Source organism: Budorcas taxicolor, chromosome 6 (assembly GCF_023091745.1).
Source record: "Budorcas taxicolor isolate Tak-1 chromosome 6, Takin1.1, whole genome shotgun sequence".
NCBI lineage: Eukaryota > Metazoa > Chordata > Mammalia > Artiodactyla > Bovidae > Budorcas > Budorcas taxicolor.
This window is the reverse complement of record NC_068915.1, coordinates 99,522,055-99,544,511: the sequence shown is the minus strand read 5'-3', so window position 1 is coordinate 99,544,511 and position 22,457 is coordinate 99,522,055. Positions and strand designations below refer to the sequence as shown.

Here is a 22,457-nt window from a genome sequence, read left to right as displayed (position 1 = left end):
AAATCTTGGCTTTTCAGTGTATGGAAATATTTTAAGATTCCAAAAGTACGATGTTTTATTTGTGCTTGTTTCTTCAAATAAAGTTTCTTACAAACTTTTAATTGTCGGTATATTATATGAGTTTGTCCTGAAAACCACTGGGTCTGCATTAAGGTAAATGGTTAAGATTAGCTTTTTTTTTAAAAGTTTTCTTGGGTTGTGGGGAGGAATGAGTTTTTAACATCTGGATTTCTGCTGCTGTCCCATCTTCTTTTGAATTCTTATAAAAGATAAATTAATTTTAACTACTTTAGCATTAAGTTAGTACTTAGCCCATTATATCCTGGCATAATTTGGCAACATACTCGGTAGCAGAGGCAAACCAGACTAGAGTCAAGAAATGACTGCAAATGTTAGCAGATCCCCAGAGCTAAAGAAAATATCTATCCAATTAAAAAAGAAAAATTTTTCCACTCCACAAATCACTTTGTTACCAACAGTCATCAGCTAAAGGTCAAGGCTGTACAACTACAAAGTAAGAACAAATAGTTGCGCCCCTTGTATCACTGAACAGAACAGAAAGCAAAAATAAACTGTTTAATTTTCTTTTTTATTTTTCTAACCAACTCTATAATCGAATGCATGTTAAACTATGATTTTAAAAGATCTTTTATAACAGACTATGATGGGTAGTATTCAACTAATCTCTTTTTTATCTGTCATAAATTTACTTTACAGTCTATTTATTTTTCATTTCATTAGTTATCATAACTTTAATTATGACTATGTATCTTGAGCAGAAATGAGCGAAATATATCCCAGGTTTTACTTTTTACTACAGTAAAGCTGTTCAATGAATAAGGTATTTTTATTTACATCATCATCATAATAGTCTGGGCTTCCCAGGTGACTCAGTGGTAGAGAATCCGCCTGCTGAAGCAGGAGACATGGATTCAATCCCTGGGTCAGGAAGACACCCCCTGGAGAAGGAAATGCAACCATCTCCAGTGTTGTTGCCTGGGAAATCCCATGGACAGAGGAGCCTGGCAGGAAACAGACCATGGGGTCACAGGAGTCAGATGCAACTTAGTGACTGCACAACAACAAGATATTAGCCCAACCAAGAGTGGAAGTCTCAATGTGAATAACTGTTAGAATGAGGATGATGATGAGTTTTCAATTTCTTCCCTCTCCTCCTTCAGTTGATGATTTTAGTGAAGAATCCTCTTTCTATGAGATTCTGCCATGCTGTGCTCGCTTCCGTTGTGGAGAACTGATCGTTGAGGGACAGTGGCATCACCTGGTTCTGGTGATGAGCAAAGGGATGCTGAAGAACAGCACTGCAGCTCTCTACATTGACGGCCAGCTTGTCAGCACTGTGAAGGTGAGCGTGCTTGGAAACCCACCTTACAAGACAGTTCAGTGGTGTGTGCAGAGCATGTATGTGTATGTTTGCAAGGGTATTTCTTTTTAAATACTGGCTTAATGTTAATGTGTCCTTCAGTGCCCATTTAAAACAGTATGTGAGAGTCATGTGGCTGGCTAATTCATGTCACTTTGTTAGAAATAAAGGAGGTGTTACAAGGTGCTGAAGATGTTAGTGAATAGCACAGTGCTTGAGCGCTGAAGGACAAGCACTTGCCGGATTGGTAAGTGCTTTTTCACCATAGAGAAACCAGTTGGATGGCTGGAAACCAGATTTGTTATTCTTGTTATTCAGTCGCTAAGTTATGTCTGACTCTTTGCAACCCTCTGGACTGTAGCCCGCCAGGCTTCTCTGTGGGATTTCCCAGGCAAGAATACTGGAGCCAGCTGCCATTTCCTTCTTCAGGGGATCTTCCCGACCCGAGGATCAAACCCTCATCTCCTGCATTGGCAAGTGGGTTCTTTACCAGCTGAGCCAAGAGGAAACCCCTAGATGTCTCAATAAACAATGAACACACTATTTTGTCACTTCATTTTTACTACTGTGTGCAGTCCAGTAGATTCTGTTTTCCTTTAGAGTTTGAGTTGTTTTTATTTATATTTATTTTCAGATCAACAGGATTAGTCCCTGAAAATAATATTGGGTGTTTCCTTATTGTTTGTTGAATGAATGAATGCATACACATTACTCTCGATAGCTGTCCTACAGTTTTCAGAAGAGAGGCAAGAGAGTTGATGTAACCAGTAAAGAATCCAAAGGTCCTTTTTTAAGTCAGGATGAATTTTGCATGTTACTTTCTACGGAACTGTGTTTAGCAAGCTCTTAAAGTTCTTTAACTTTGAAAAGATGGTATCCATTTTTATAGAGATATCACTTGAAAGAAGCAAGAAAGATGAATTCGGCCTTTTTCTGAATTGAAGTTTAAAAAGTAGTGAAATGGGCCGCCTTTGAATACATTTCCTTCCTTAATGATATTTTACTGTGACATTGTTTCAACATGATAAATCCTGAAACAAACTCTGTGGGAATAGTCATATGTTTTCTTTGTATACAGGATTGCATTTGAAATGGGCTTGTAGATTCTTTAGAAGGTTGCTCCTTCATTATTTTTAGTATTAATATTATTGAAAATAAAAATGTCTAACTTCTTGGATTGTGAAGTAGGAAATTTATTATTGATATATTGATATCATCATCACTATGCCTATGGGAAGTCACAGTCCTCTGAAACTAACCTTTAGGTCTTCATACTCATACTCTTAACATCACAGGGAGCTGTTCTTTAATGCACAGAGTAATAGATGTGATCTGAAGCTGGGACAGTGTTAAGACAAAACGATCTATGGAAATGTTATACACACTTGTCAACAGATGAGAACTGCCTGTACTGTAAGAAGCTACTTGATTTCCTGATCTCTTACGCTCTATAATTATATGTTTATTGTAATAATTGAATGACAGTTTAAGCATCTTGTAAGTAAACAGTAGTATAATTTAAAATCTGAAAATATATTTTTCACTGAGATTAAACTGTGTGTATAAATTATAACCCCCTTCATGGATCACAGCCTTGTCATGGAGAAGGGGCTCGCATAACTCAATGGAGCTATGAGCCATACCATGCAGGGCCACCCAAGACAGATGGGTCATGGCAAAGAGACGTCAAGGGAATATTTTATGCATGGATGGGCTTGATAAAGGACAGAAATGGTAAGGACCTAACACAAGCAGAAGAGATTATAAAAAGGTGGCAAGATTCCACAGATGAACTACACAAGAAAGGGCTTAATGACCCAGATAACCATGATGGTACGGTCACTCACCTAGAGCCAGACATCCTGGAATATGAAGTTAAGTTGGCCTGAGGAGGCATTACTATGAACAAAGCTAGTGAGGTAACAGAATTCCAACTGAGCTATTTAAAATCATAAAAGATGATGCTGTATTTGAGGGTGGGATGATTTGGGAGAATGGCACTGAAACATGTATACTATCATGTAAGAAATGAATCGCCAGTCTATGTTCGATACAGGATACAGGATGCTTGGGGCTGGTGCACGGGGATGACCCAGAGAGATGATATGGGGTGGGAGGTGGGAGGGGCGTTCAGGATTGGGAACTCATGTACGCCCGTGGCGGATTCATGTCAATGTGTGGCAAAACCAATACAGTATTGTAAAGTAAAATAAAGTAAAAATAATAATTAAAAAAAAGAAAATTGGACATTAAGAAAAAAAAAAACCTATTTCCCTAGAAAAGCATGAATGGAATTCATTCCCTTAGAATGAAATGGAGAACTCATGGAAAAGACGTTTGAAATATAAACTAGGTAGGATTTACTACAGACTATGAATAATTTAATCAACATGTTATTAAATGTTCCATCTATATTAGTACTGGTCTCTCTTCTATGACAGGGTGTTGTGTGACAGAAGGAAAGAGGTTTAGGGCCCAGACAGCCCTGGGGTGAAATCTAATTTGCAAACTCACCAGAGCAGAACTTTACCTGGAACAAGTTAGATGCACTCAACCTCAGTTGTTTCACTCAAAAAATGTCTTTCCATGGGCTCCTTTGTATATCATAATTACTGAAAAGATCTGTGTCTCCTGTCATCCAATTTAATTCAAAATAAAAACAAAAAAATAGGAGTTTAGGATTAACATATATACTGTTTTATATAAAATAAATAATCAACAGAGACCTACTGTATAGCACAGGGAACTTACTCAATGCTCTGTAAAAACCTATATTGGAAAAATAATCTGAAAAAGAGTGGATATATGTATGCATGTAACTGAACTACTTTGCTGTACACCTGAAACTCATACGACTTTGTAAATCAACTGTACCCCAATATAAAATAAAAATTAAATTAAGGAAAAAAAATTTATAAATCATAAAAGATGATGCTGTATTTTAACAGCATTTAACATTTTAGTTACACTCAACATGTCAGCAAATTTGGAAAACTCAGCAGTGGCCACAGGACTAGAAAAGGTCAATTTTCATTCCAGTCCCAAAGAAAGGCAATGCCAAAGAATGTTGAAACTACTATATAATTGTGCTCATTTCACAGGCTATGCTCAAAATTCTTCAAGATAGGTTTCAGCAGTATGTGAACCAAGAACTCCCAGATGTACAAGCTGAATTTAGGAAAGGCAGAGTAACCAGAGATCAAATTGCCAACATCTGTTGAATCATAGAAAAAGGAAAGGAGTTCCCAAAAAACATCTGCTTCTGCTTCACATCGGACTGCACTAAAGCCTTAGACTGTGTGGATCACAACAAGAGGAAAAGTCTTAAAGAGATCGGACTATGAGACCACCTCACCTGGCTCCTTAGGAACCTGTATGTGGGTTAAGAAGCAACAGTGGGAACCGGAACTAGTAACAACAGACTGGTTCAAAATTGGGAAAGGAGTACAACAAAGCTATATATTGTCACCTTGCTTATTTAAGTTATATGCAGAGTACATCATGCAAAATGCCAAGCTGAGTGAATCACAAACTGAAATCAAGATTGCCAGGAGAAATTTCAGCAACCTTATATATGCTGATGATACCACTGTCATGGCAGAAAGTAAGAACTAAAGAGAAGACGAAGAAGCTGGCTTGAAACCCACCGTTCAGAAACCTAAGATCGTGGCATCTGGTCCCATCACTTCATGGGAATTAGAAGAGGGAAAAGTGGAAGCAGTGACGGATTTTATTTCCTTGGACTCCAAAATCACTACAGACAGTGACTACAGCCTTGAAATTAAAAGATGCTTCCTCCTCAGAAGGAAAGCTATGACAAACCTAGACAATATATTAAAAAGCAGAGACATCACTTTGCCGACAAACGTCCGTATAATCAAAACTATGGTTTTTCCATTAGTCATATACAGATGTAAAAATTGGATCATAAAGAAAGGCTGAGCACCGAAGAATTGATGATTTTGAGTTGTAGTGCTGGAGAAGACTCTTGAGGGTCCCTTGGACATCCAGGAAATCAAACCAGTCATTCCTAAAGGAAATCAATCCTGAATATTCATTGGAAGTAGTGATACTGGAACTGAAGCTCTAGTACTTTGGCCACATAATACAAAGAGCCAGCTTTTTGGAAAAGACACTGATGCAGGGAAAGACTGAGGTGCAAAAGGATCAGGTGGTGGCAGAAAAAGAGATGGTTGGATGGCATCACCAACTCAATGGACATGAGTTTGTGCAAACTCTAGGAGACAGTTGGAGGCATGCTGCAGTCCATGGTGTCACAAAGTATTGGAGCAACTGAATGACAGTAACAACATAAATTATTTAATACTCAATTTTCTAATATTTGTATAGCACTTTACTCATTCTTAATAAAACACTTAATACAATTTTATTCAACAGACTCACATTGCACGTGTTATAACTAATTGTAAGACTGCCTACCTAACCATAGTTGGAAAGTTCTTTTTATATCAACCTGAAAATTCCATAACAGCATCATTAATTTCATTTGCAAACCAGAGAGTAGTAGGGTCCCTATATTTGTCTGTTGCCCTTTCTAGCGTTAGGTGGTTTATCTGTTTTACAGAGTTCAGTTACAAACTTCCGTCTTGCGCGTCAGTTTCTAGAATCTTGGCCTGCTCTTACCTTTCCCGACTCAACAGCATTTGTATATTTGTAAAGTTGTATGGCCCTGGGATAATGAAAACCTACATTTGAAAAGTGGTTATTTTCCTAGTGACAGTATTTGGGGTTGAATCTCACAAATTTGCTTTCCTTTCCTTTCCAGCTTCATTATGTTCACAGTACTCCCGGGGGCTCAGGCTCTGCCAATCCACCAGTTGTTAGCACAGTCTATGCCTACATTGGTACTCCGCCTGCCCAGCGCCAAATTGCTTCATTGGTTTGGCGCCTGGGACCTACACACTTTCTAGAAGAAGTATTACCTCCTTCAAATGTTACTACCATTTATGAACTAGGACCAAATTATGTGGGAAGCTTTCAGGCCGTATGTATGCCATGTGAGTAACTTATTCTTTGTTCTTAAAATTGTGTAAGACTTACCTCCTGTGATATAAATGTGTGAATAAGCGCATACGTGTAGATAAGATTATACATTACGTTTGTCTAATAAAGGGGCCTTCTCCTCTGCGTTCAGCATGAAACTGTTGACCTCTCTCTGCTATTCAAAATGCTCTCCTCCACTAATCATCCCGTCCATCCTTGTTTCTTGTCTTCATGTCTGATCTTCACGTCTGATCTAGTTTTCCAGTTTCTCTTCTTGGCTCCAAGATGTGGGTGTATACTTCTAACAGTCTAACCCCAACCTTCTTCTCTCTGTCATTTCTCCTATTACGTGAAGCCATTTAAAGTGTATGTCCTTTGGGAAAAGGAAGGAAGGAAGAGCCTGACAAACACACACATAACATTCTTTAGCTTGGAACAGTTAGCATCAGTTTGCCTCGTCTCTTTATTCCTGCAGTCCACTCCTGTTATCCTTTATTCCAAAAGGAATTTAGAATCAGAGCGCTGATGTTAAGCTCAGTTCTTTGGTAGCGCTCTTTCCAGATGCTACCTTCCCTTCCCTCGTTCTCATTCTGCCAAAGTTCTAAGTAGACTTGGGTCAAGTATACTATGAATGATGATAGTACTATGACTACGTAATTGTGCTTTCACTTAGTTTCTTGATACAGATAATATCTAATAATAGCTAACACTGACTGAGCACTTAATATGTGCTGAATAAATTGATACCCAAGAAGGACATAGCTGTTCTGGGCCCCTCACAAGTATCCATTTGTCTCCTCAAAACACCAGGACTTAGGGACTATTGTTACCATCCGCATTGTACAGATGAGGAAACTGAGGTGCAGAGATGTATAGGTCACTCAGCTTTTAAGTGAGCAAGCAGAGGTTCACACTGAGTCACCTTCTTCAGAACTACTCTGCTGTGTCTGCTGGAGGAATAAAGAGAGGTGTGTATGAGAGCTCTCATTGGGAAGGAGACCTGATGCTACAAAGTTCACAGGTGTTCCACGCATTCCCTTGTTCCTTGGAACCAAGAGAAAGTGTTTTGTAATTCCTTTGGTAATACTTAGAACTCTTCTTCTTCCTTTACATTGTGCTACATATTAAGTATATTTTAAGAGTAAAACTTGGGATGCAAAGCTTTATGTTATTTAGTTGCTAAGTCATGTGCAACTCTTGAGATCCCATGGACTGTAGCCTGCCAGGCTCCTCTGTCCATGGGATTCCCCAGGCAAGAATACTGGAGTGGGTTGCCATTTCTTTCTCCAGGCAAAGCTTTGTGACTGGGTAGTTTTTCCTTATTTTCTAATTAAAGAAATAAATGAAGAGCTGGAAATTAAGTAAGACAGTTTCTAAATTTTAGCTCCTTGTTCCACTTTAAAAGATTTTCAAGGCTACCCACTTAAAAATGGTGATAAGAAAAAGAATAAATAAATAAATAATGATAAGAATTAAAAAATTGTCTTAGGATCAAAGAAAAGCTGATAATTTTGAAAAGGATTATTCTTCTTTTGAAGGTAAAGATGCAAAATCTGAAGGTGTGGTCCCATCTCCTGTGTCATTAGTACCAGAGGAAAAGGTGTCATTCGGCCTCTATGCACTGTCCGTGTCTGCTTTGACAGTGGCGAGAATCCGGAAGGTATACAACAAGCTCGACAGCAAAGCCATCGCTAAGCAGGTAAGCAGAATGATTTCCCAGTGGGCCGCGGCTAATACTCCCTGCAAAGGTGTTCCAGAGCTTTCTCTGGCACCCCCCAAGCAGGAGTGGTTGCTAAAAACAGCATTTTTCATCTATTACTTTGGTTTATTTTGCTTTGGATTTAAGCCACAACATTTTTAGCCATTTAGTGTAATTTGGAAGGGTGAGAATTTCCTTCCAAGTGTCCAGTTTATATTCTTATATTTTCATTGGCAATTAAGAAATTGAACCTTAGGAAACTAAAGAACATAACTGCTATTTTAATTTTTTTCTGGATAACTTTCTAAACACCGGGCACCATTTTGTTCAGGACACAGCAGTAGATGAAGAGTAAATCCCTGCCTTTACTAACGTCATTCTGATGGAAGGGAATAACCTGATCATAGAGTATGTTGGAAGACGAAGAGTGCTAGGTAGAAAAACCAAGCCCGAAAGCGGAGAGAGAGAGGCTGATAGTTTCAGTGGAAGGGTCAGAGGAGGCCTCCCTGAGAAGGTGAAATTGGAGCAGTCTTGAGAGAGAGAAGGCAGCAAAGAATGATGTATGTATGAGGGGAGGGGAGTGGAGTGTGCATTCCAGGAATACTAGTGCTGAGGCCCTGAGGGGACAGTACATGCCTGCCAGAGAGGCAGGTGTGGCCAGAACAACAGGAGAGAAGGCCTGGGTAGTAGGCCAGGCGAAAATGGAGTCCCTTGTGCAGATCCGAAGAAAACTAGAGGAAGAGTAATTTGGGGGGCGGTGAGGGAGATATTGAGAATTATGTTTTGGAAAACTGGTGTCTCCATTAAGAGGCTTCTCAAAGCCACTGAAAATAGGAGTCGGTTCAGGGGAGAGATTTGAATGCCAGGGTTGTCCCTAGGTGGTGGTAAAGCCACGAGACCAGGTGCAGTCACCAAAGAGGAGATGCAGGTAGAGAAGAGGAAAGGTTTACAGACAGATCTGGCACATTCCAGTGTCCCGGCCCCGGGGGGCTGATGAAGAGCCAGCACGAAAGGAGGAAGCGAGCAGCCTGGTGTTGAAGGCAGTGATTCACTGTGGCGGATGTGTCAGAGCAGTCAAGAAGGGTGAAGGCTGAGCACCACCGTCAGGTTTAGGAAGGGGGAGTCGTCAGTGACCTTGACAAGACATTTTGGCTGTTGAGGGGAGGCAAAGCCGAGGGGAAGGAAATCAAGAGGCTGGAAGGAAAGGATTTGGGAATAGTAAGTCCTGACAAGCTCTTAAGCCAGAGGCTTGCCTGTGAATAGATATATCTCTCTTCTGAGAAACATAAACCACATAAATTTAGTTCTACAGATAACAACAGAATTACATCTATGAATTAGATTTTTTTGCTTTAAAAGCAAGTTGTGTATGTCTGTGCAAAATACATTTCTTTTGTGTGGGCATGTTTTATCCATAAACTTTTGAGCAATTTATGTGACATTTATTTGCATATGGTGTGAAGCAATTTTTTTTTGCTTTCCTCTCGAACTTGTAAACTTTCCCCTTGCCCCTGTTAGGGTGGACGCAGACAGTGCCTTATATTCATTATATGATATTCACTGATCAGAAATGGAGGCAGTGAGTGTTGAGAAACTTTACACCACAAACGAGTTTCATTCAGGACTCCAGAGCTGTTCCCCAAGACCCCCTCACTACCTTTCTCTCGGTGGATTGTATTAATATTTCACTTGCTTCCTCCGAGTTTCCACACCTTTGCAAGTATTTGCACGTTTTTAAAAAATGAACACTCATGTTTTTTAACACTCTGCGAAGTCGAGAGAGCAAAGTTATGTTCCCCATTCGTGTTCTTTTTTCTTTTCCAGTCAGAATGTTGAGACCGTTCCTCTCTGATGACATTTTTTCCTTTCCTGTTCTTCAGTTAGGCATTTCCTCCCATGAGAACGCCACTCCTGTGAAGCTGATCCACAACTCCGCAGGACACCTCAACGGGCCCGCACGGACAGTTGGGGCTAGTCTGATTGGATACTTGGGTGAGTCACGTTGCCTTTTCCTTTAAGGCTTCTTTGTGCTGGTGATTTAGTCAACTGAGTCACTCTTTGTGACCCCATGCTCCGTAGCCTGCCAGACTCCTCTGTCCATGGGGTTTCCAGGGCAAGAATATTGGAGTGGGTTACCATTTCATCCTCCAGGGGATCTTCCCAACCCAAGGATTGAAACCATGTCTCCCGCATTAGTAAGTGGATTCTTTACCACTGAGCCACTAGGGAAGCCCTCAAACTTCTTTATTTGCCTTCAAATCCCTTTAACTTTCTCATTTGAGTGTGGTGTCCTAAGTTCATATTTTATACTGCTGACCTGTCATGTTCTTACAATATTCAGAGATTAATGTCAATCCCAAACTCCAGTGAACTTTAAAAATTATAACCGTTTATAAAATTCCGTCAACTTACCCCTGTCTTTTGTCAGTGCTGATGAGCACTGATTGTATGCTGCTACATAATTTCAAGGTGATAGTCACACTCCATTGAGGGACAGATATAAAGACTTGGAAATACTGATGATTGCTACATGATTTGGTGCCACAGTGAAGACATGTGTGGTGCTTCTGTTTTTGGAAATGAGCTAGAAATAAGAGCTTCAGAGTAGAAGCCCTGTGGATCCAAGTATAATTAAAGTCAGCTCTACAGAGCCTCAGATCTCATATCTGCTCAGAAAGAGTTGATCATTTTGGTTAGGTAGAATTTTGAAACATAACCAAATCAGGCCATCCAAAATTCAAAACTAGCAATTATGTATTCTAATCTGCAAATCAGTATGTAATATCAAAGTGTTAGTCTCTAAGTCATGTCCAGCTCTTTGCGAGTCCACCAGACTCTTCTGTCCATGGGATTTCCCAGGCAAGAATATTGAAGTGGGTTGCCATTTCCTTCTCCAAGGAATCTTCCCAACCCAGGAGTCGAACCCAGGTTTCCTGCATTGCAGGCAGGTTCTTTACTGCCTGCGCCACTAGGGAAGCCCAGTATATAGTGTGTATTCCTTTTAAAATTAACAAAAAGTGTTATGCCAGTCAGTGTCCTACATGTTTATCAGTCCTTGGCAATTATTGTTCCATCAGCAGCCACGTCTCTGAACTTTTTCTTTTTTGACCATATTGTATTGCTAAAAGTTTCCTTTATGCTAAAGCCCATGGTAATTCTTTGTTCAGCTCAGGAGATATTTCCTGAGCTCTGCTCTACGTTCTTTGCAAAAATACGGCAGCACTGTTGTTGTTGTTCAGTTGCTCAGTTGTGTCCAACTCTTTGTGACCCCATGGACCGCAGCACACCAGGCTTCCCTGTCCATCACGAACTCCTGGAGCTTGCTCAAACTCTTCAGTGATGCCATCCAACCATCTCATACTCCATCGTCCCCTTCTCCTCCTGCCTTCAGTCTTTCCCAGGATCAGGGTCTTTTTCCAATGAGTCTGCTCTTCACATGAGGCCAAAGTATTGGAGCTTCAGCTTTAGCATCAGTCCTTCCAATGAATATTCAGGGTTAATTTCCTTCAGGATTGACTGGTTTGATCTTGCCGTTCAAGGGACTCTCAAGAGTCTTCTCCAGCACCACAGTTTGAAAGCATCATTTCTTCGGTGCTCAGCCTTCTTTATGGTCCAATTCGTAGATCCGTACAAGACTGCTGGAAAAACCATAGCTTTGACTGTACGGACCTTTGTTGTCAAAGTGATTTCTCTACTTTTTAATACCTTGCCTAGGTTTGTCATGGCTTTCCTTCCAAGAAGCAAATGACTTTTAAATTCATGGCTGCAGTCACCATCCACAGTGATTTTTGGAGCCCAAGGAAATAAAATCTGTCACTGTTTCCATTTTTTCCCCATCTATTTCCCACAAAGTGATGAGACCGTTTGCCATGATCTCAGTGTTTTGAATGTTGAGTTTTAAGCCAGCTTTTTCACTCTGCTCTTTTGCTTTCATCAAGGGGCTCTTTAGTTCCTCTACACTTTCTGCCATTAGAGTAGTGTGTCATGTGCATATTTGAGGTTATTGATATCTCTCCCTGTAATCTTGATTCCAGCTTGAGCTTCAGCCAGCCTGGCACGTCAAATGATGTGCTCTGCATATTAAGTTGAATAAGCAGAGTGACAGTATATAGCCTCCTTCTATTCCTTTCCCAGTATTGAACTAGTCTGTTGTTCCATGTCCAGTTCTAACTATTGCTTCTTGATCTGTGGTATAGTAGAAAAAGCAGTGAGTGAAGAGCTCAAAGATTTAGGTTCTAAGCCTTCATCTGTCACTGTGGATTTATGCCAGACATTGGAACTCTGTGGATGTCAGTTTTTCTTATCTATAAACTGGTAATGCTGGCCCTAATTACCTTAGACGGTAGTTTTCAAAATCTAACTCCATGCTATATAAAAGCATTGTGAATGCTACAAGACACACAGAAATATAAAATGCATATTGGCTTTGTTTTTTTAAGAAACTCAATTTTGATCAGTAGGCAGATGACATTCAAAAAATGCCTTAAAAAAAAAAAAAGGTGAAGAACATAGATAATTATTACAAAGTTAGTTCCAATACTGTGTTTACCATGCTTTTCAAGATTACCGATGTAGTTACTCATATTACGTAACTGAGAGACGCTTTGAGCAATAATGTTGAATGCGGTTTGTTTGACTTTTTTATGGGCTTCTCAAGCCTACCAGTGCAGGAGCCACAGGAAATGCGGGTTCGATCCCTGGGTCAAGAAGATCCCCTGGAGGAGGAAATGGCAAGTCACTCCAGTGTTCTTGCCTGGGACATCCCATGAACAGAGCAGCCTTGAGGGCTATGGTCCATAGGGTCGCAAGAGTTGGATGCAACTTAGTGACTAAAAACAAATAATGCATAATTAATGAATAGTTCTTAAGATGATGTATTCAGTTCTTGTTTACAATGGGGAATTTATTTTAACTGTTTTCCACTGTCTTTTAATCAGGAGTAAGAACGTTTGTTCCTAAGCCTGTTGCCACTACTTTGCAGTACATTGGTGGAGCCGCAGCCATCCTGGGCCTGGTGGCCATGGCTTCTGATGTGGAAGGGCTGTACGCAGCAGTCAAGGCCCTGGTTTGTGTGGTCAAGAGTAACCCACTAGCCAGCAAAGAAATGGAAAGAATCCGGGGCTACCAGGTTTGTAACAATAAAGCTTGGTCTTCACTTTACTTTGCATTACAAATCTTATAATTTTCATTGTTAATTCATATTTTTTCAAACTCTGGAAGAATTATATTGTCCAAGTAAACTTTAAAAGTTGGTAGTTCTTATTAAAATAAAACATGTTTCAAATAAGAATGTGGGTTGTTAGTTCAGTTATTTTTCTCTATGACAATAGGAATTAAATAGTGTCAGGACTTCGCTGGTGATCCAGTGGTTAAGACTTCGAGTTTCCCATGCATGGGGAACAGGTTCCTTCCATGCTCCACAGCATGGGCAAAAGAAAAAGAAATAGGATCGTATTATCACTTGCTCTAGAAATGGCTAAATCAGTCATAATTCCGGGTTCTCCTGGTTTTCTTTGTCTTTCTCACACCATGTCATCTTTTACCCCCTCCCCTCCCGTGTTAGTTAGCTAGGGGATGTGAGAGCCACTGTATGTTAAGTTTGTCATTGCTAGTCCTGAAAACACAAGTGAGACTAAAAATATGCCCTGTTCATGTATTTACAGTCTCTGCTAGGTTTAGGTGCAAAGTTACTTTTAACAAGAGACAAAAGTATTTGGGTCAAGATTAAATTCCTCTAGGGTAGATGAAGTATAAATGCCTTCTCTAACTTTAGCAGTTAGTTCATTGGTAGTAGATAATGTTTACTATAATGTTTTCAGTAGATTTAATGTAATTTAATTAATTTAATTAATTTGTTTTGCAAAACTCTCAAAATAACAGTTGCAGCATTGTCTATCATGAAAAAATAGGAATAATCTCAATGTTCCAATAATATGAGAATGACTAATACTAATAATACTATAGCCATTCCATATATCATTCAGCCTTTTAAAATTGTAGTTATGGAGACAGTGTTGCAAAAGAAAACAATCCTTTTGACAAAATGTTATGTAGAGAACAGGAATAGAAAATTATATACATGTGATGGCAACAGCAACTCAAGGTATTTATGTACAAGTAGAGTTTATATAAAAGTGGATAGTTTAATAAGAGAATAATGGGATTACCCTGATTTTCAGATTTCCTATAATACTATGTTATCATGATGAAAGATTAGAAATCAGTGTAGAATTCTCAGGAATTGCTCTCCTTAGGGTTCTCGTGTGTGTGTGTCTGTGTGTACGATGATTGATCAGCAAGCATTGGTATTTTCTTTCAGTTGCTGGCAATGCTGTTTAAGAAGAAACGCTCCCTTCTTAACAGCCACATTCTCCATCTCACATTTTCCTTGGTGGGAACTGTTGACAGTGGACATGAGACCTCCATTATTCCAAATTCAACAGCTTTCCAGGATCTACTTTGTGATTTTGAAGTATGTAGATAAACACTAACTGGTAATACATAATCAATGAACTGATTCCTTATTTGGTGTATTTATAGAGTTAACTATGAAAGAGTTTTCTAAGACATGTTTTTATTCTATAATTTTATGATGCTCACGTTAATGTCATCAGTAAAACATGCAAAACAGAGTAGTGATTGTGCTTTTTACCGGCGATAATCCATGGTACCAATAGTATAACAGTGAAATGGTGTAATGCATATACCTAACTATAGTCAATTTGCTGTTGCCATTGGCATGACATGAGGCAGATGCATTTTCAGCAAAAAAAAGTTTTGGTTACTAATAGCTGTATAGTGAAATATTCATTTCGGCAAAATAACAAGATTTTTATTTCTACTGACCTACTACCATAATAGCTTCCACTTTGTCCTCTCAAGGCACCACTTAATCACGCATATTCTTTCTGTCTTTAATTTCTTGTTCACAGCACTTTGCACTCACATCACTATATAAAATCTCCTCCCGCAAGACTGGAGGCTTTACAAGGGCAGAGATCATGTCTGTCTGCATCTTTGTACCCCTACAGCCCAGAATAGTGTCTAGTACTCAAGAGTTTGCTGTGATGTCTGGCCCTAAATCATCTTTGTAGCTTTCATAAGCTCCATCTTGTCAGTTATTTTAAAGACTGTGTGGCATAAATTTCGTACTGAAACTTTATGTGGAAGCTTATTAGCAGCACCCCCTAAATAAAAATTCATGGCTCTCCTCTGCTCTTGGTACCCCAGCCTCCACAGCATATGATGCTGCGTTTCCATGTTTCCATTTTCTCGCATGTCCTCCTCTTGTCAGCTTTTAGGCATCACTCACCTGCCTCTTTATCTTGTTCACTACTTTCCCCATCATTTTCTGGTGATGGAATTTTCATTTTGTGGTTGTTCAGTCGGTAGGTCATGTGCGACTCTTGTGGCCCCCTAGACTGTAGTTCACCAGGCTCCTCTGTCCATGGGATTTTTGAGGCAAGAATGCTGGAGTGGGTTGCCATTTCTTTCTTCCTGATGCAAGGATGGAACCTGTGTCTCCTACATTGTATGAAATTTTCATTACTTTATTGAAAAGTGTCCATCTTCACTTCTTTATCCTTTCCCTCTGTGGTGTTCTTTTTCCTTTAGATTCTCACCCAGCCCCACAGGCTCATGTCTACGGAGACTTGCAAACCTAAATCTTTAGCTTGATATCTGAATCCAGACGTATTTCTAACTTCTTCCTAAATGTTTCCATTTCCGTGTCCCAGCAACACCTGCACTGAACATAACATCCTTTCCCCAAGTTAGTTCTTCCTTTGAACTTCTGTTTCTATTAGTAGCACCACCAATTCTCCCATTCATTGAGACTTGAAGTTGAAAAATGAGCTTCCTCCTCCTTCAGTGTTTATAAACAGCACGAATTAAGGCAGATTCTGCTTCCGCCTTTCATGTGTCCTGTGTTTTCTGTTTCTCCTGCTGCATCCTAATCCAAGCCCTAATCAGTTCTCCTCTTACTGAAATAGCGATCACTTCTTTTCCCCTTTCTTCAGTCCGTTTTACATGTTTTTTCACCTCATTCTTTCCAAGATATAATCATGTAACTTATTAAAAATTTTCAGTGCTCTGTCCTACACAGTAAAGTACACATTTCTCAGCCTGATATTCCAAATTCTAATACACAAACCTCTCGTTTTATTAGAAAATAACTATTTAATGTGTTTGAGCCCAGCACTGTATTAGGTGCTGCTGCTGCTAAGTCGCTTCAGTCATGTCCAACTCTGTGCGACCCCATAGACTGTGCAGCCCACAGGCTCCCCCATCCCTGAGATTCTCTAGGCAAGAACACTGGAGTGGGTTGCCGTTTCCTTCTCCAGTGCATGAAAGTGAAAAGTCAAAGTGAAGTCGCTCAGTCGTGTCCGACTCTTCACGACCCCATGGACTGCAGCCTACCAGGCTCCTCCATCCATGGAATGAAAAAATAGAAAAGTCCATGCCTCAAGGCGTTTAGTGCATTAGATGAGAAAAGCAAATAGTAAAAAATTTGTGAAAGCATGGAGATAAAGGTATGCAGAGGGTTTCCTTTGTGGCTCAGTGGTAAAGAACCCACCTGCCAGTGTAGGAGACAAGGGTTCAATCGTTGGTTCGGGAAGATCCCCATGTTACAGAGCGACTGAGCCTGTGCACCGCAGCTACGGAGCCTATGCTCCAGAACTCACATGCCACAACTACTGAAGCCGGTGTGGCCTGTGTTCTGCAACAGGAGAAGCCATCACAGTGAGAAGTCTGCACACCCCTACAGAGGGTAGCCCGTGCTCACCGCAACTAGAAAGCCTGCACAGCAACAACCCAGTGCAACTAAAAAAGAAAAACAAAAAAAAACAAGGTCACGATAATTCTACCATCTCTGTTATTTCTGGGCCTATTTGTAATGATTTTTTTTTCTCTTACTTATGACTCATGTTTTCCCTTTTATTTGCATACTTGGTAACTGTTGATCAGATGCTAAGTTTTACATTGTTGATTGGTAAATTTTACTTTGTTTTCTTAATGAGGCTTTGCTCTGGCATTGCAGTTTTGAAACATCTTTTTAAGCTTTGTTTGAATGGACTTTCATTCATCCTTAGTGGTTATTTAGCCCTCCTACTAAGGTATTACACTTCTGAGACCTCTTCCCAACCTTCCCATGTATTTTGAAGTCTCTACACATGTTGGTGGGAGTGCAGACTAGTCCCAGCCCTTTGTGAGTTTTAGGAATTGTTTGTGGTGCTACCTTGCATTGGTTATTTCCAGTTTTGGACCTACACAGGATTCCTGCCATTCAGTTTGTGTCCAGTAATCATTCTATTCACTATGTTATATTCAGTATTCACTAATAGTATTCAGTCATTGAGCCCAGAGAGATTTTCTGTAGATCTTGCCTTTCTAGTTGTTTACTCTAGGAGAGTTATTTTCATAGCAATTATCTCTGTATGAACAGAAACAGAAGTCCCATATAATAGCAGCTTTATAGTGTGACAGCAAATAAAAACTAAGAAAGTGGCTATATTCAATTAATTTATCTAATTTGTCTAAGTGGAATAAGTTATATGTACTGCATTTGTGTTTATTGGGTTGCGATTTGGGGTATTTTTTAACCCTAAATATACCACTGTTCTTCATTTTTATTTTAGGTCTGGCTCCATGCTCCATATGAACTTCATCTCTCCCTATTTGAACACTTTATTGAATTGCTCACAGAGTCCAGGTATTGGTTGATATCTAAATTGTTAGTTGTTCAGTTACAGAAGTGATGCCAGTACAGTGTATAAAATCTTCTTTCTCTTACAGTGAAGCTTCAAAGAATGCCAAGTTGATGAGGGAATTCCAGCTAATCCCAAAGCTGCTACTGACTCTTCGAGATATGTCTCTATCCCAGCCTACCATTGCTGCTATTAGTAACGTGCTGAGCTTCTTACTGCAGGGTTTCCCCAACAGCAATGATCTACTCAGGTAGTGAAAACTTCTGTGTTCATTGGTTTGTTCACTGAAAGTGCCAATGAGATTAAGATGATTGAGGTGAATGTAATTGCTTCCTATGCCTGGATAATACCTGCAAAGTTAATACTATTCAGGATACTTGTAGATCATGGAAAATAGGCATGTATCTTGCAAACCGGTTGTTGCCACTAGTGACTAATAGAATATTGGGAGAATGGGTGTGAGAATTAGTTCAGTGAGACTGATTGTCCTGGACATAAAAGTGTTCATTGTAGGAATTCCTGGTCCCCAGCCCTCTTCCAAGACCAGGCTTTGCTGCTTCTCAAGGGTATGTGCAGGAACACATATGCACATGCATACACACCCGCAGTGGACATGCCGTGTCTTTTGTATTTGATCTTTATCACCCAAACTGATGATAGTATGTTATTGTTGCATATTCATACCTTTTCTTTAACATGAGCGTTATTTTGCTGCTAATGTGAAATATGGCTTCAGGCACATTTATGGAGTATCTGTAGAGCAGTTATAATAGGCACTTGAGAATTCTCATCTTGGCTAGAAATGGAAGAAAAAAACTACCTAAGTTATTTTCCAAATAGAAAATTGCTTTTAACTGCACTTAATCACCTCTTGTCACGTTGCTGCTCAAGTATTACAGATGACATCACGCTCGCTGACTAGGGTAATCCCAGTGGTCTCCAGTTGGTGCAGCATGTAAATCACTCACTTTACATTCAGTTACCTTGAAAGCATTTTTTTTTTTAACTTGGCAACAGATCTAAAACTGGAGTTGAAAGGTTAATTTGGAGATTGTCATTATTAGTAGTAATATTTATGTAGGTCTTATCCTGGTATTATGATGATTACGTTGCTAAAATTTTCACTGTAACCTATCCAGGCTTTTATTTTTCTCTACATTACAGATTGAGAAATTAAAGCCCTGAGAGGTTAAGCTACTTGCCCCAAGTAACATGATTAAAAACTGATAGAGCTAGGATTTTAATCTTACCTGTATTTTCAAAACCCAGACTTAACTATTAGGCTACAGTAGACCCATATAGGTAATGTTAGGACATTTTTATTTGAGACCATACTGGTGAATTTTTGAAATAATTTGGATAGGTGCCTTAAAGGACTCATATTTCTGATGAAGTTTATTTTTCCCTGTATGTATTTTAAAACATTATAGCATATTAATGTTAATTGTTCTAGTGTTAATTGCAACAGTTCTAGGGGAAGCAGCTGAAATACAGTCACGTAAAATCTATAAAAGATCAGTTAAAATAAGAAGTGGTCTCTTGGTTTTCATTGCTTTATTTTTTTATTTCTTAGTGTCGTGTTTATTTTGAAGAGAGAAAAAATAAAATCCATAACCTCCTTTTTCTTGTATTAAAAGGTTTGGCCAGTTCATTTCTTCTACTTTACCAACCTTTGCAGTTTGTGAGAAGTTTGTAGTTATGGAAATAAACCACGAAGAGAAGCCTGACACTGGTGAGTCAGTTCTGGAGCTTGGAACCTAACTACTGTGCCTTCTTCTGACACAAGTTAGACCTGAATTGTATGACACTGTTATTTTACCTTTCTCATTGAATTACTTTTCTTGATCTTTCACAGACTTATTGTCTTAGACCAAGCCTCTACAATACACAGAAATACAGAATTACCTACAAATTTAATAAGGGTGTGAATTTGCTTTAAAAATAAAGTCTTTGCAATTTTTACAAGATTTATAGCAATGTTCCTTTAAACAATAAATTCTTCCGGTATAATTTTTGAACCTTATTTTTTTTTAATTTATATAAATCTTCAGAAACACAGATTCTTACTAAAATGAATTGTATCTATATTACTGTTATTTTAATTTCCCTGTTAAATATTTAATAATCATTGAAGGAGAGAACATTTTACTAGAATCATGTAAGTGTAAAACAAAATTTTTGTAAGTTGTAATTCCTGAGCCAATGACAACCACTTTTTTTTTTATAAACTTTCCTCCCTTGAAGCATATTTTTCCCTTGCTCGAATGTATTTTTCCTATCATGTATTGTAGATTGGGAGTTGTGCTTGGAAAACACTAAAAGGACCTTTTAAATTAACCTGTGATTAAATTCACAGTATTTTACATTTATTCAGCATTATTTACATCATTATCCTGTTACATTCTTCCCCAATCATGTCACATAAAAGAGTTCCTTTAAAACTCTCACAACCCTATCCATCTGGGAGTTCTCTTCCAAACTGGCTATATCATTCAGAGCACAGCCTCTCTGGTGCTTCATGAGTAAGAAGAGAAAGTGGTATAATTATGTTTTTCAAAGGAGAAACTAAGAGATTTGAGAGGCTGACTTCCTGCAAATCACAGAGCAGAACATATAAAGCACGTACTTCCTACTCATTTGGAACAAAGTTGGTATTTCTTTGGGTAAAGCAAAGTAGCAGTGGGTGAGAAGCATATAGATCAAATCAATGGGTAACGCTTGTTTAGTGCTTAGTATTTTCCAGACAATTTTAATTGCTCTATATAATCTTATAACAACCCTGTGAAATGGGTCCTGTTATTACCAGTTTTACAAAAAGTGAGGAAACTGAGGTCTAGAAAGATTAAATAAAAGCAATTTACTGAGATCACATCACTGCATTTAAACTATAGCAGTCCAAACCAGCATTCTAAGCTTTTAACCCCTGCGTTATTCTACCATATATTCAAAGATTATTTCCAGGTTCTGAATTAATATAAGCTGAGTAAATAGGAATTGAAAGGAGACTACTGTTAAAATCTTAGTGGACCTATGTAACATGTTTATTTCAAGTATAAAAAAATGATATAGGGAAAGTATTTCTCTAGTCTCCATACTGGACATTGAGATCAATAACTACAACTCTAAACCAACATTCTAAGCTTTTAACCACTGCGTTGTTCTATCAATTCAATATACAAGGATTATTTCTAAGTTCTGAATTAATATAAACCAAGTAAATAGGAATTAGAAAGGAGAGTACTTTAAAATCTTTGAAAGTATAAAACAAATTTATTTCAAGTATTAAAAAAGACACAGGAAAAAATATTTCTGTAGTCTCCATATTTCTTGCTGATCATTGAATTCTGTAACTACAGCTAGTGTTATAAAAAAAATGTTTTTTACAAGAGCACAGTAGCTGGGATGTATAAATTAGGAAAATTTTCTCTTGATCTGCCAAGCTGATTAGATTAGTGTTCTTCTTATCAATTCATTGCCTTTTGAAAAACTAGAGAAAGCCAAAAGGATTTGCAGGTCTTGTTAGTCTATGACATTAATTATTTGTGTGGACTAGACTGTCTTACGTATGTTTCCCAAAAATTAAAACCATAATTTTTTTCTTTCAAAGAGTTTATACAGTCTTCAGGATACACCTACAAACAAGTGATTTAAATAATGCTGAACAATGATACAATAATTAATGCAAAATAAAATAAATAGCATGAAAGGGCAGTGCAGTGGGGAGTAAACCATCAGTTTGAATGGGAAGAAGTTAACCTGAAAGTTTCATTGAGTTCATTGTTTAAAACTGTATCTGAAAATTAGGGGAAACATAACTGACAGTGAAAAAACTAGGCATGAAAACCAAGGAGAATTCTTAATTTCTGTGTAGATTGTCATTTTATCGAAAGAAAAAACTGAAAGGAAGTAATTCCTTAGTCAGTGTAAGTTGTGTGGTATGCCTTCAATAAGGCGATTTGTAAATTACCCATCGTTTGCCTGCTAGAAGGGGAGGGAATCTCGAGTTCTCCTTGGTAAACTTAAAGCACCTTCCCCAGTGATTAAGGCACTAAATTAGCTTTTTTTTTAAATTAGCATTTTAAAAGACAAGTGTTTAAGGGTGAAAATGGTCCCTTGCCCAAGCAAGTAAAAGCATATAACCTTGGTCGTTCAGTTTTAGCCTGAGCTTCAATTATATATTAGAGAAACGAAGTCATGTTTATTGTGACTTATTAACCTACAGCTCGATGTGGCAGAGTTGGGCCTGGAACACTCGGCCATGGATCCCAGGCCCTGTGCTTCCAGGACTACCCACTGAGAGCCAGAGGCTTCCTGCCTTCCTCCCTTCCTTCCCCAAGTTCTCTGGTACATTTCTGTGCCTTCCCCTCTGGTCTGTGCTATTTAAGGCTAGCTTTCCTTTATGTATTATAATTATTGAATGATTTATGCTTCCTCTTTTCATTTTTAAATTTGAAAAAATTAGCTATTTAAAAAGGAACTAGAAATTAAGGATTTGCATTGCTGTTTTTGTTCATGTGATCCTTATTTGATCACTTTGCCCTGTAAGTACAAGAAAGGAATATTAATATAAAAAAGGGTTCACAGTCTTTACTGTCCCTTTTTTAGATAAACTTTCGTGATGGCTCAGACAGTAAAGAATCTGCTTGCAATGCAGGAGAGCCTGGTT

At 38.7% G+C, this 22,457-nt stretch overlaps 1 protein-coding gene across 1 annotated transcript in view; it reads left to right on the top strand.

Moving 5' to 3' along the window:
• The window catches only part of WDFY3 (WD repeat and FYVE domain containing 3), a 248,274-nt gene that overhangs the window by 136,541 nt on the left and 89,276 nt on the right, over nt 1-22,457 (top strand). Inside the window, exons 21-29 of the mRNA XM_052641586.1 lie at nt 1,182-1,363; nt 6,168-6,399; nt 7,924-8,084; nt 9,965-10,076; nt 13,022-13,212; nt 14,404-14,556; nt 17,723-17,796; nt 17,880-18,041; nt 19,429-19,523. Of these exons, the coding sequence (XP_052497546.1) occupies nt 1,182-1,363; nt 6,168-6,399; nt 7,924-8,084; nt 9,965-10,076; nt 13,022-13,212; nt 14,404-14,556; nt 17,723-17,796; nt 17,880-18,041; nt 19,429-19,523 (1,362 nt within the window). The remainder of the gene's footprint in view (nt 1-1,181; nt 1,364-6,167; nt 6,400-7,923; nt 8,085-9,964; nt 10,077-13,021; nt 13,213-14,403; nt 14,557-17,722; nt 17,797-17,879; nt 18,042-19,428; nt 19,524-22,457) is intronic.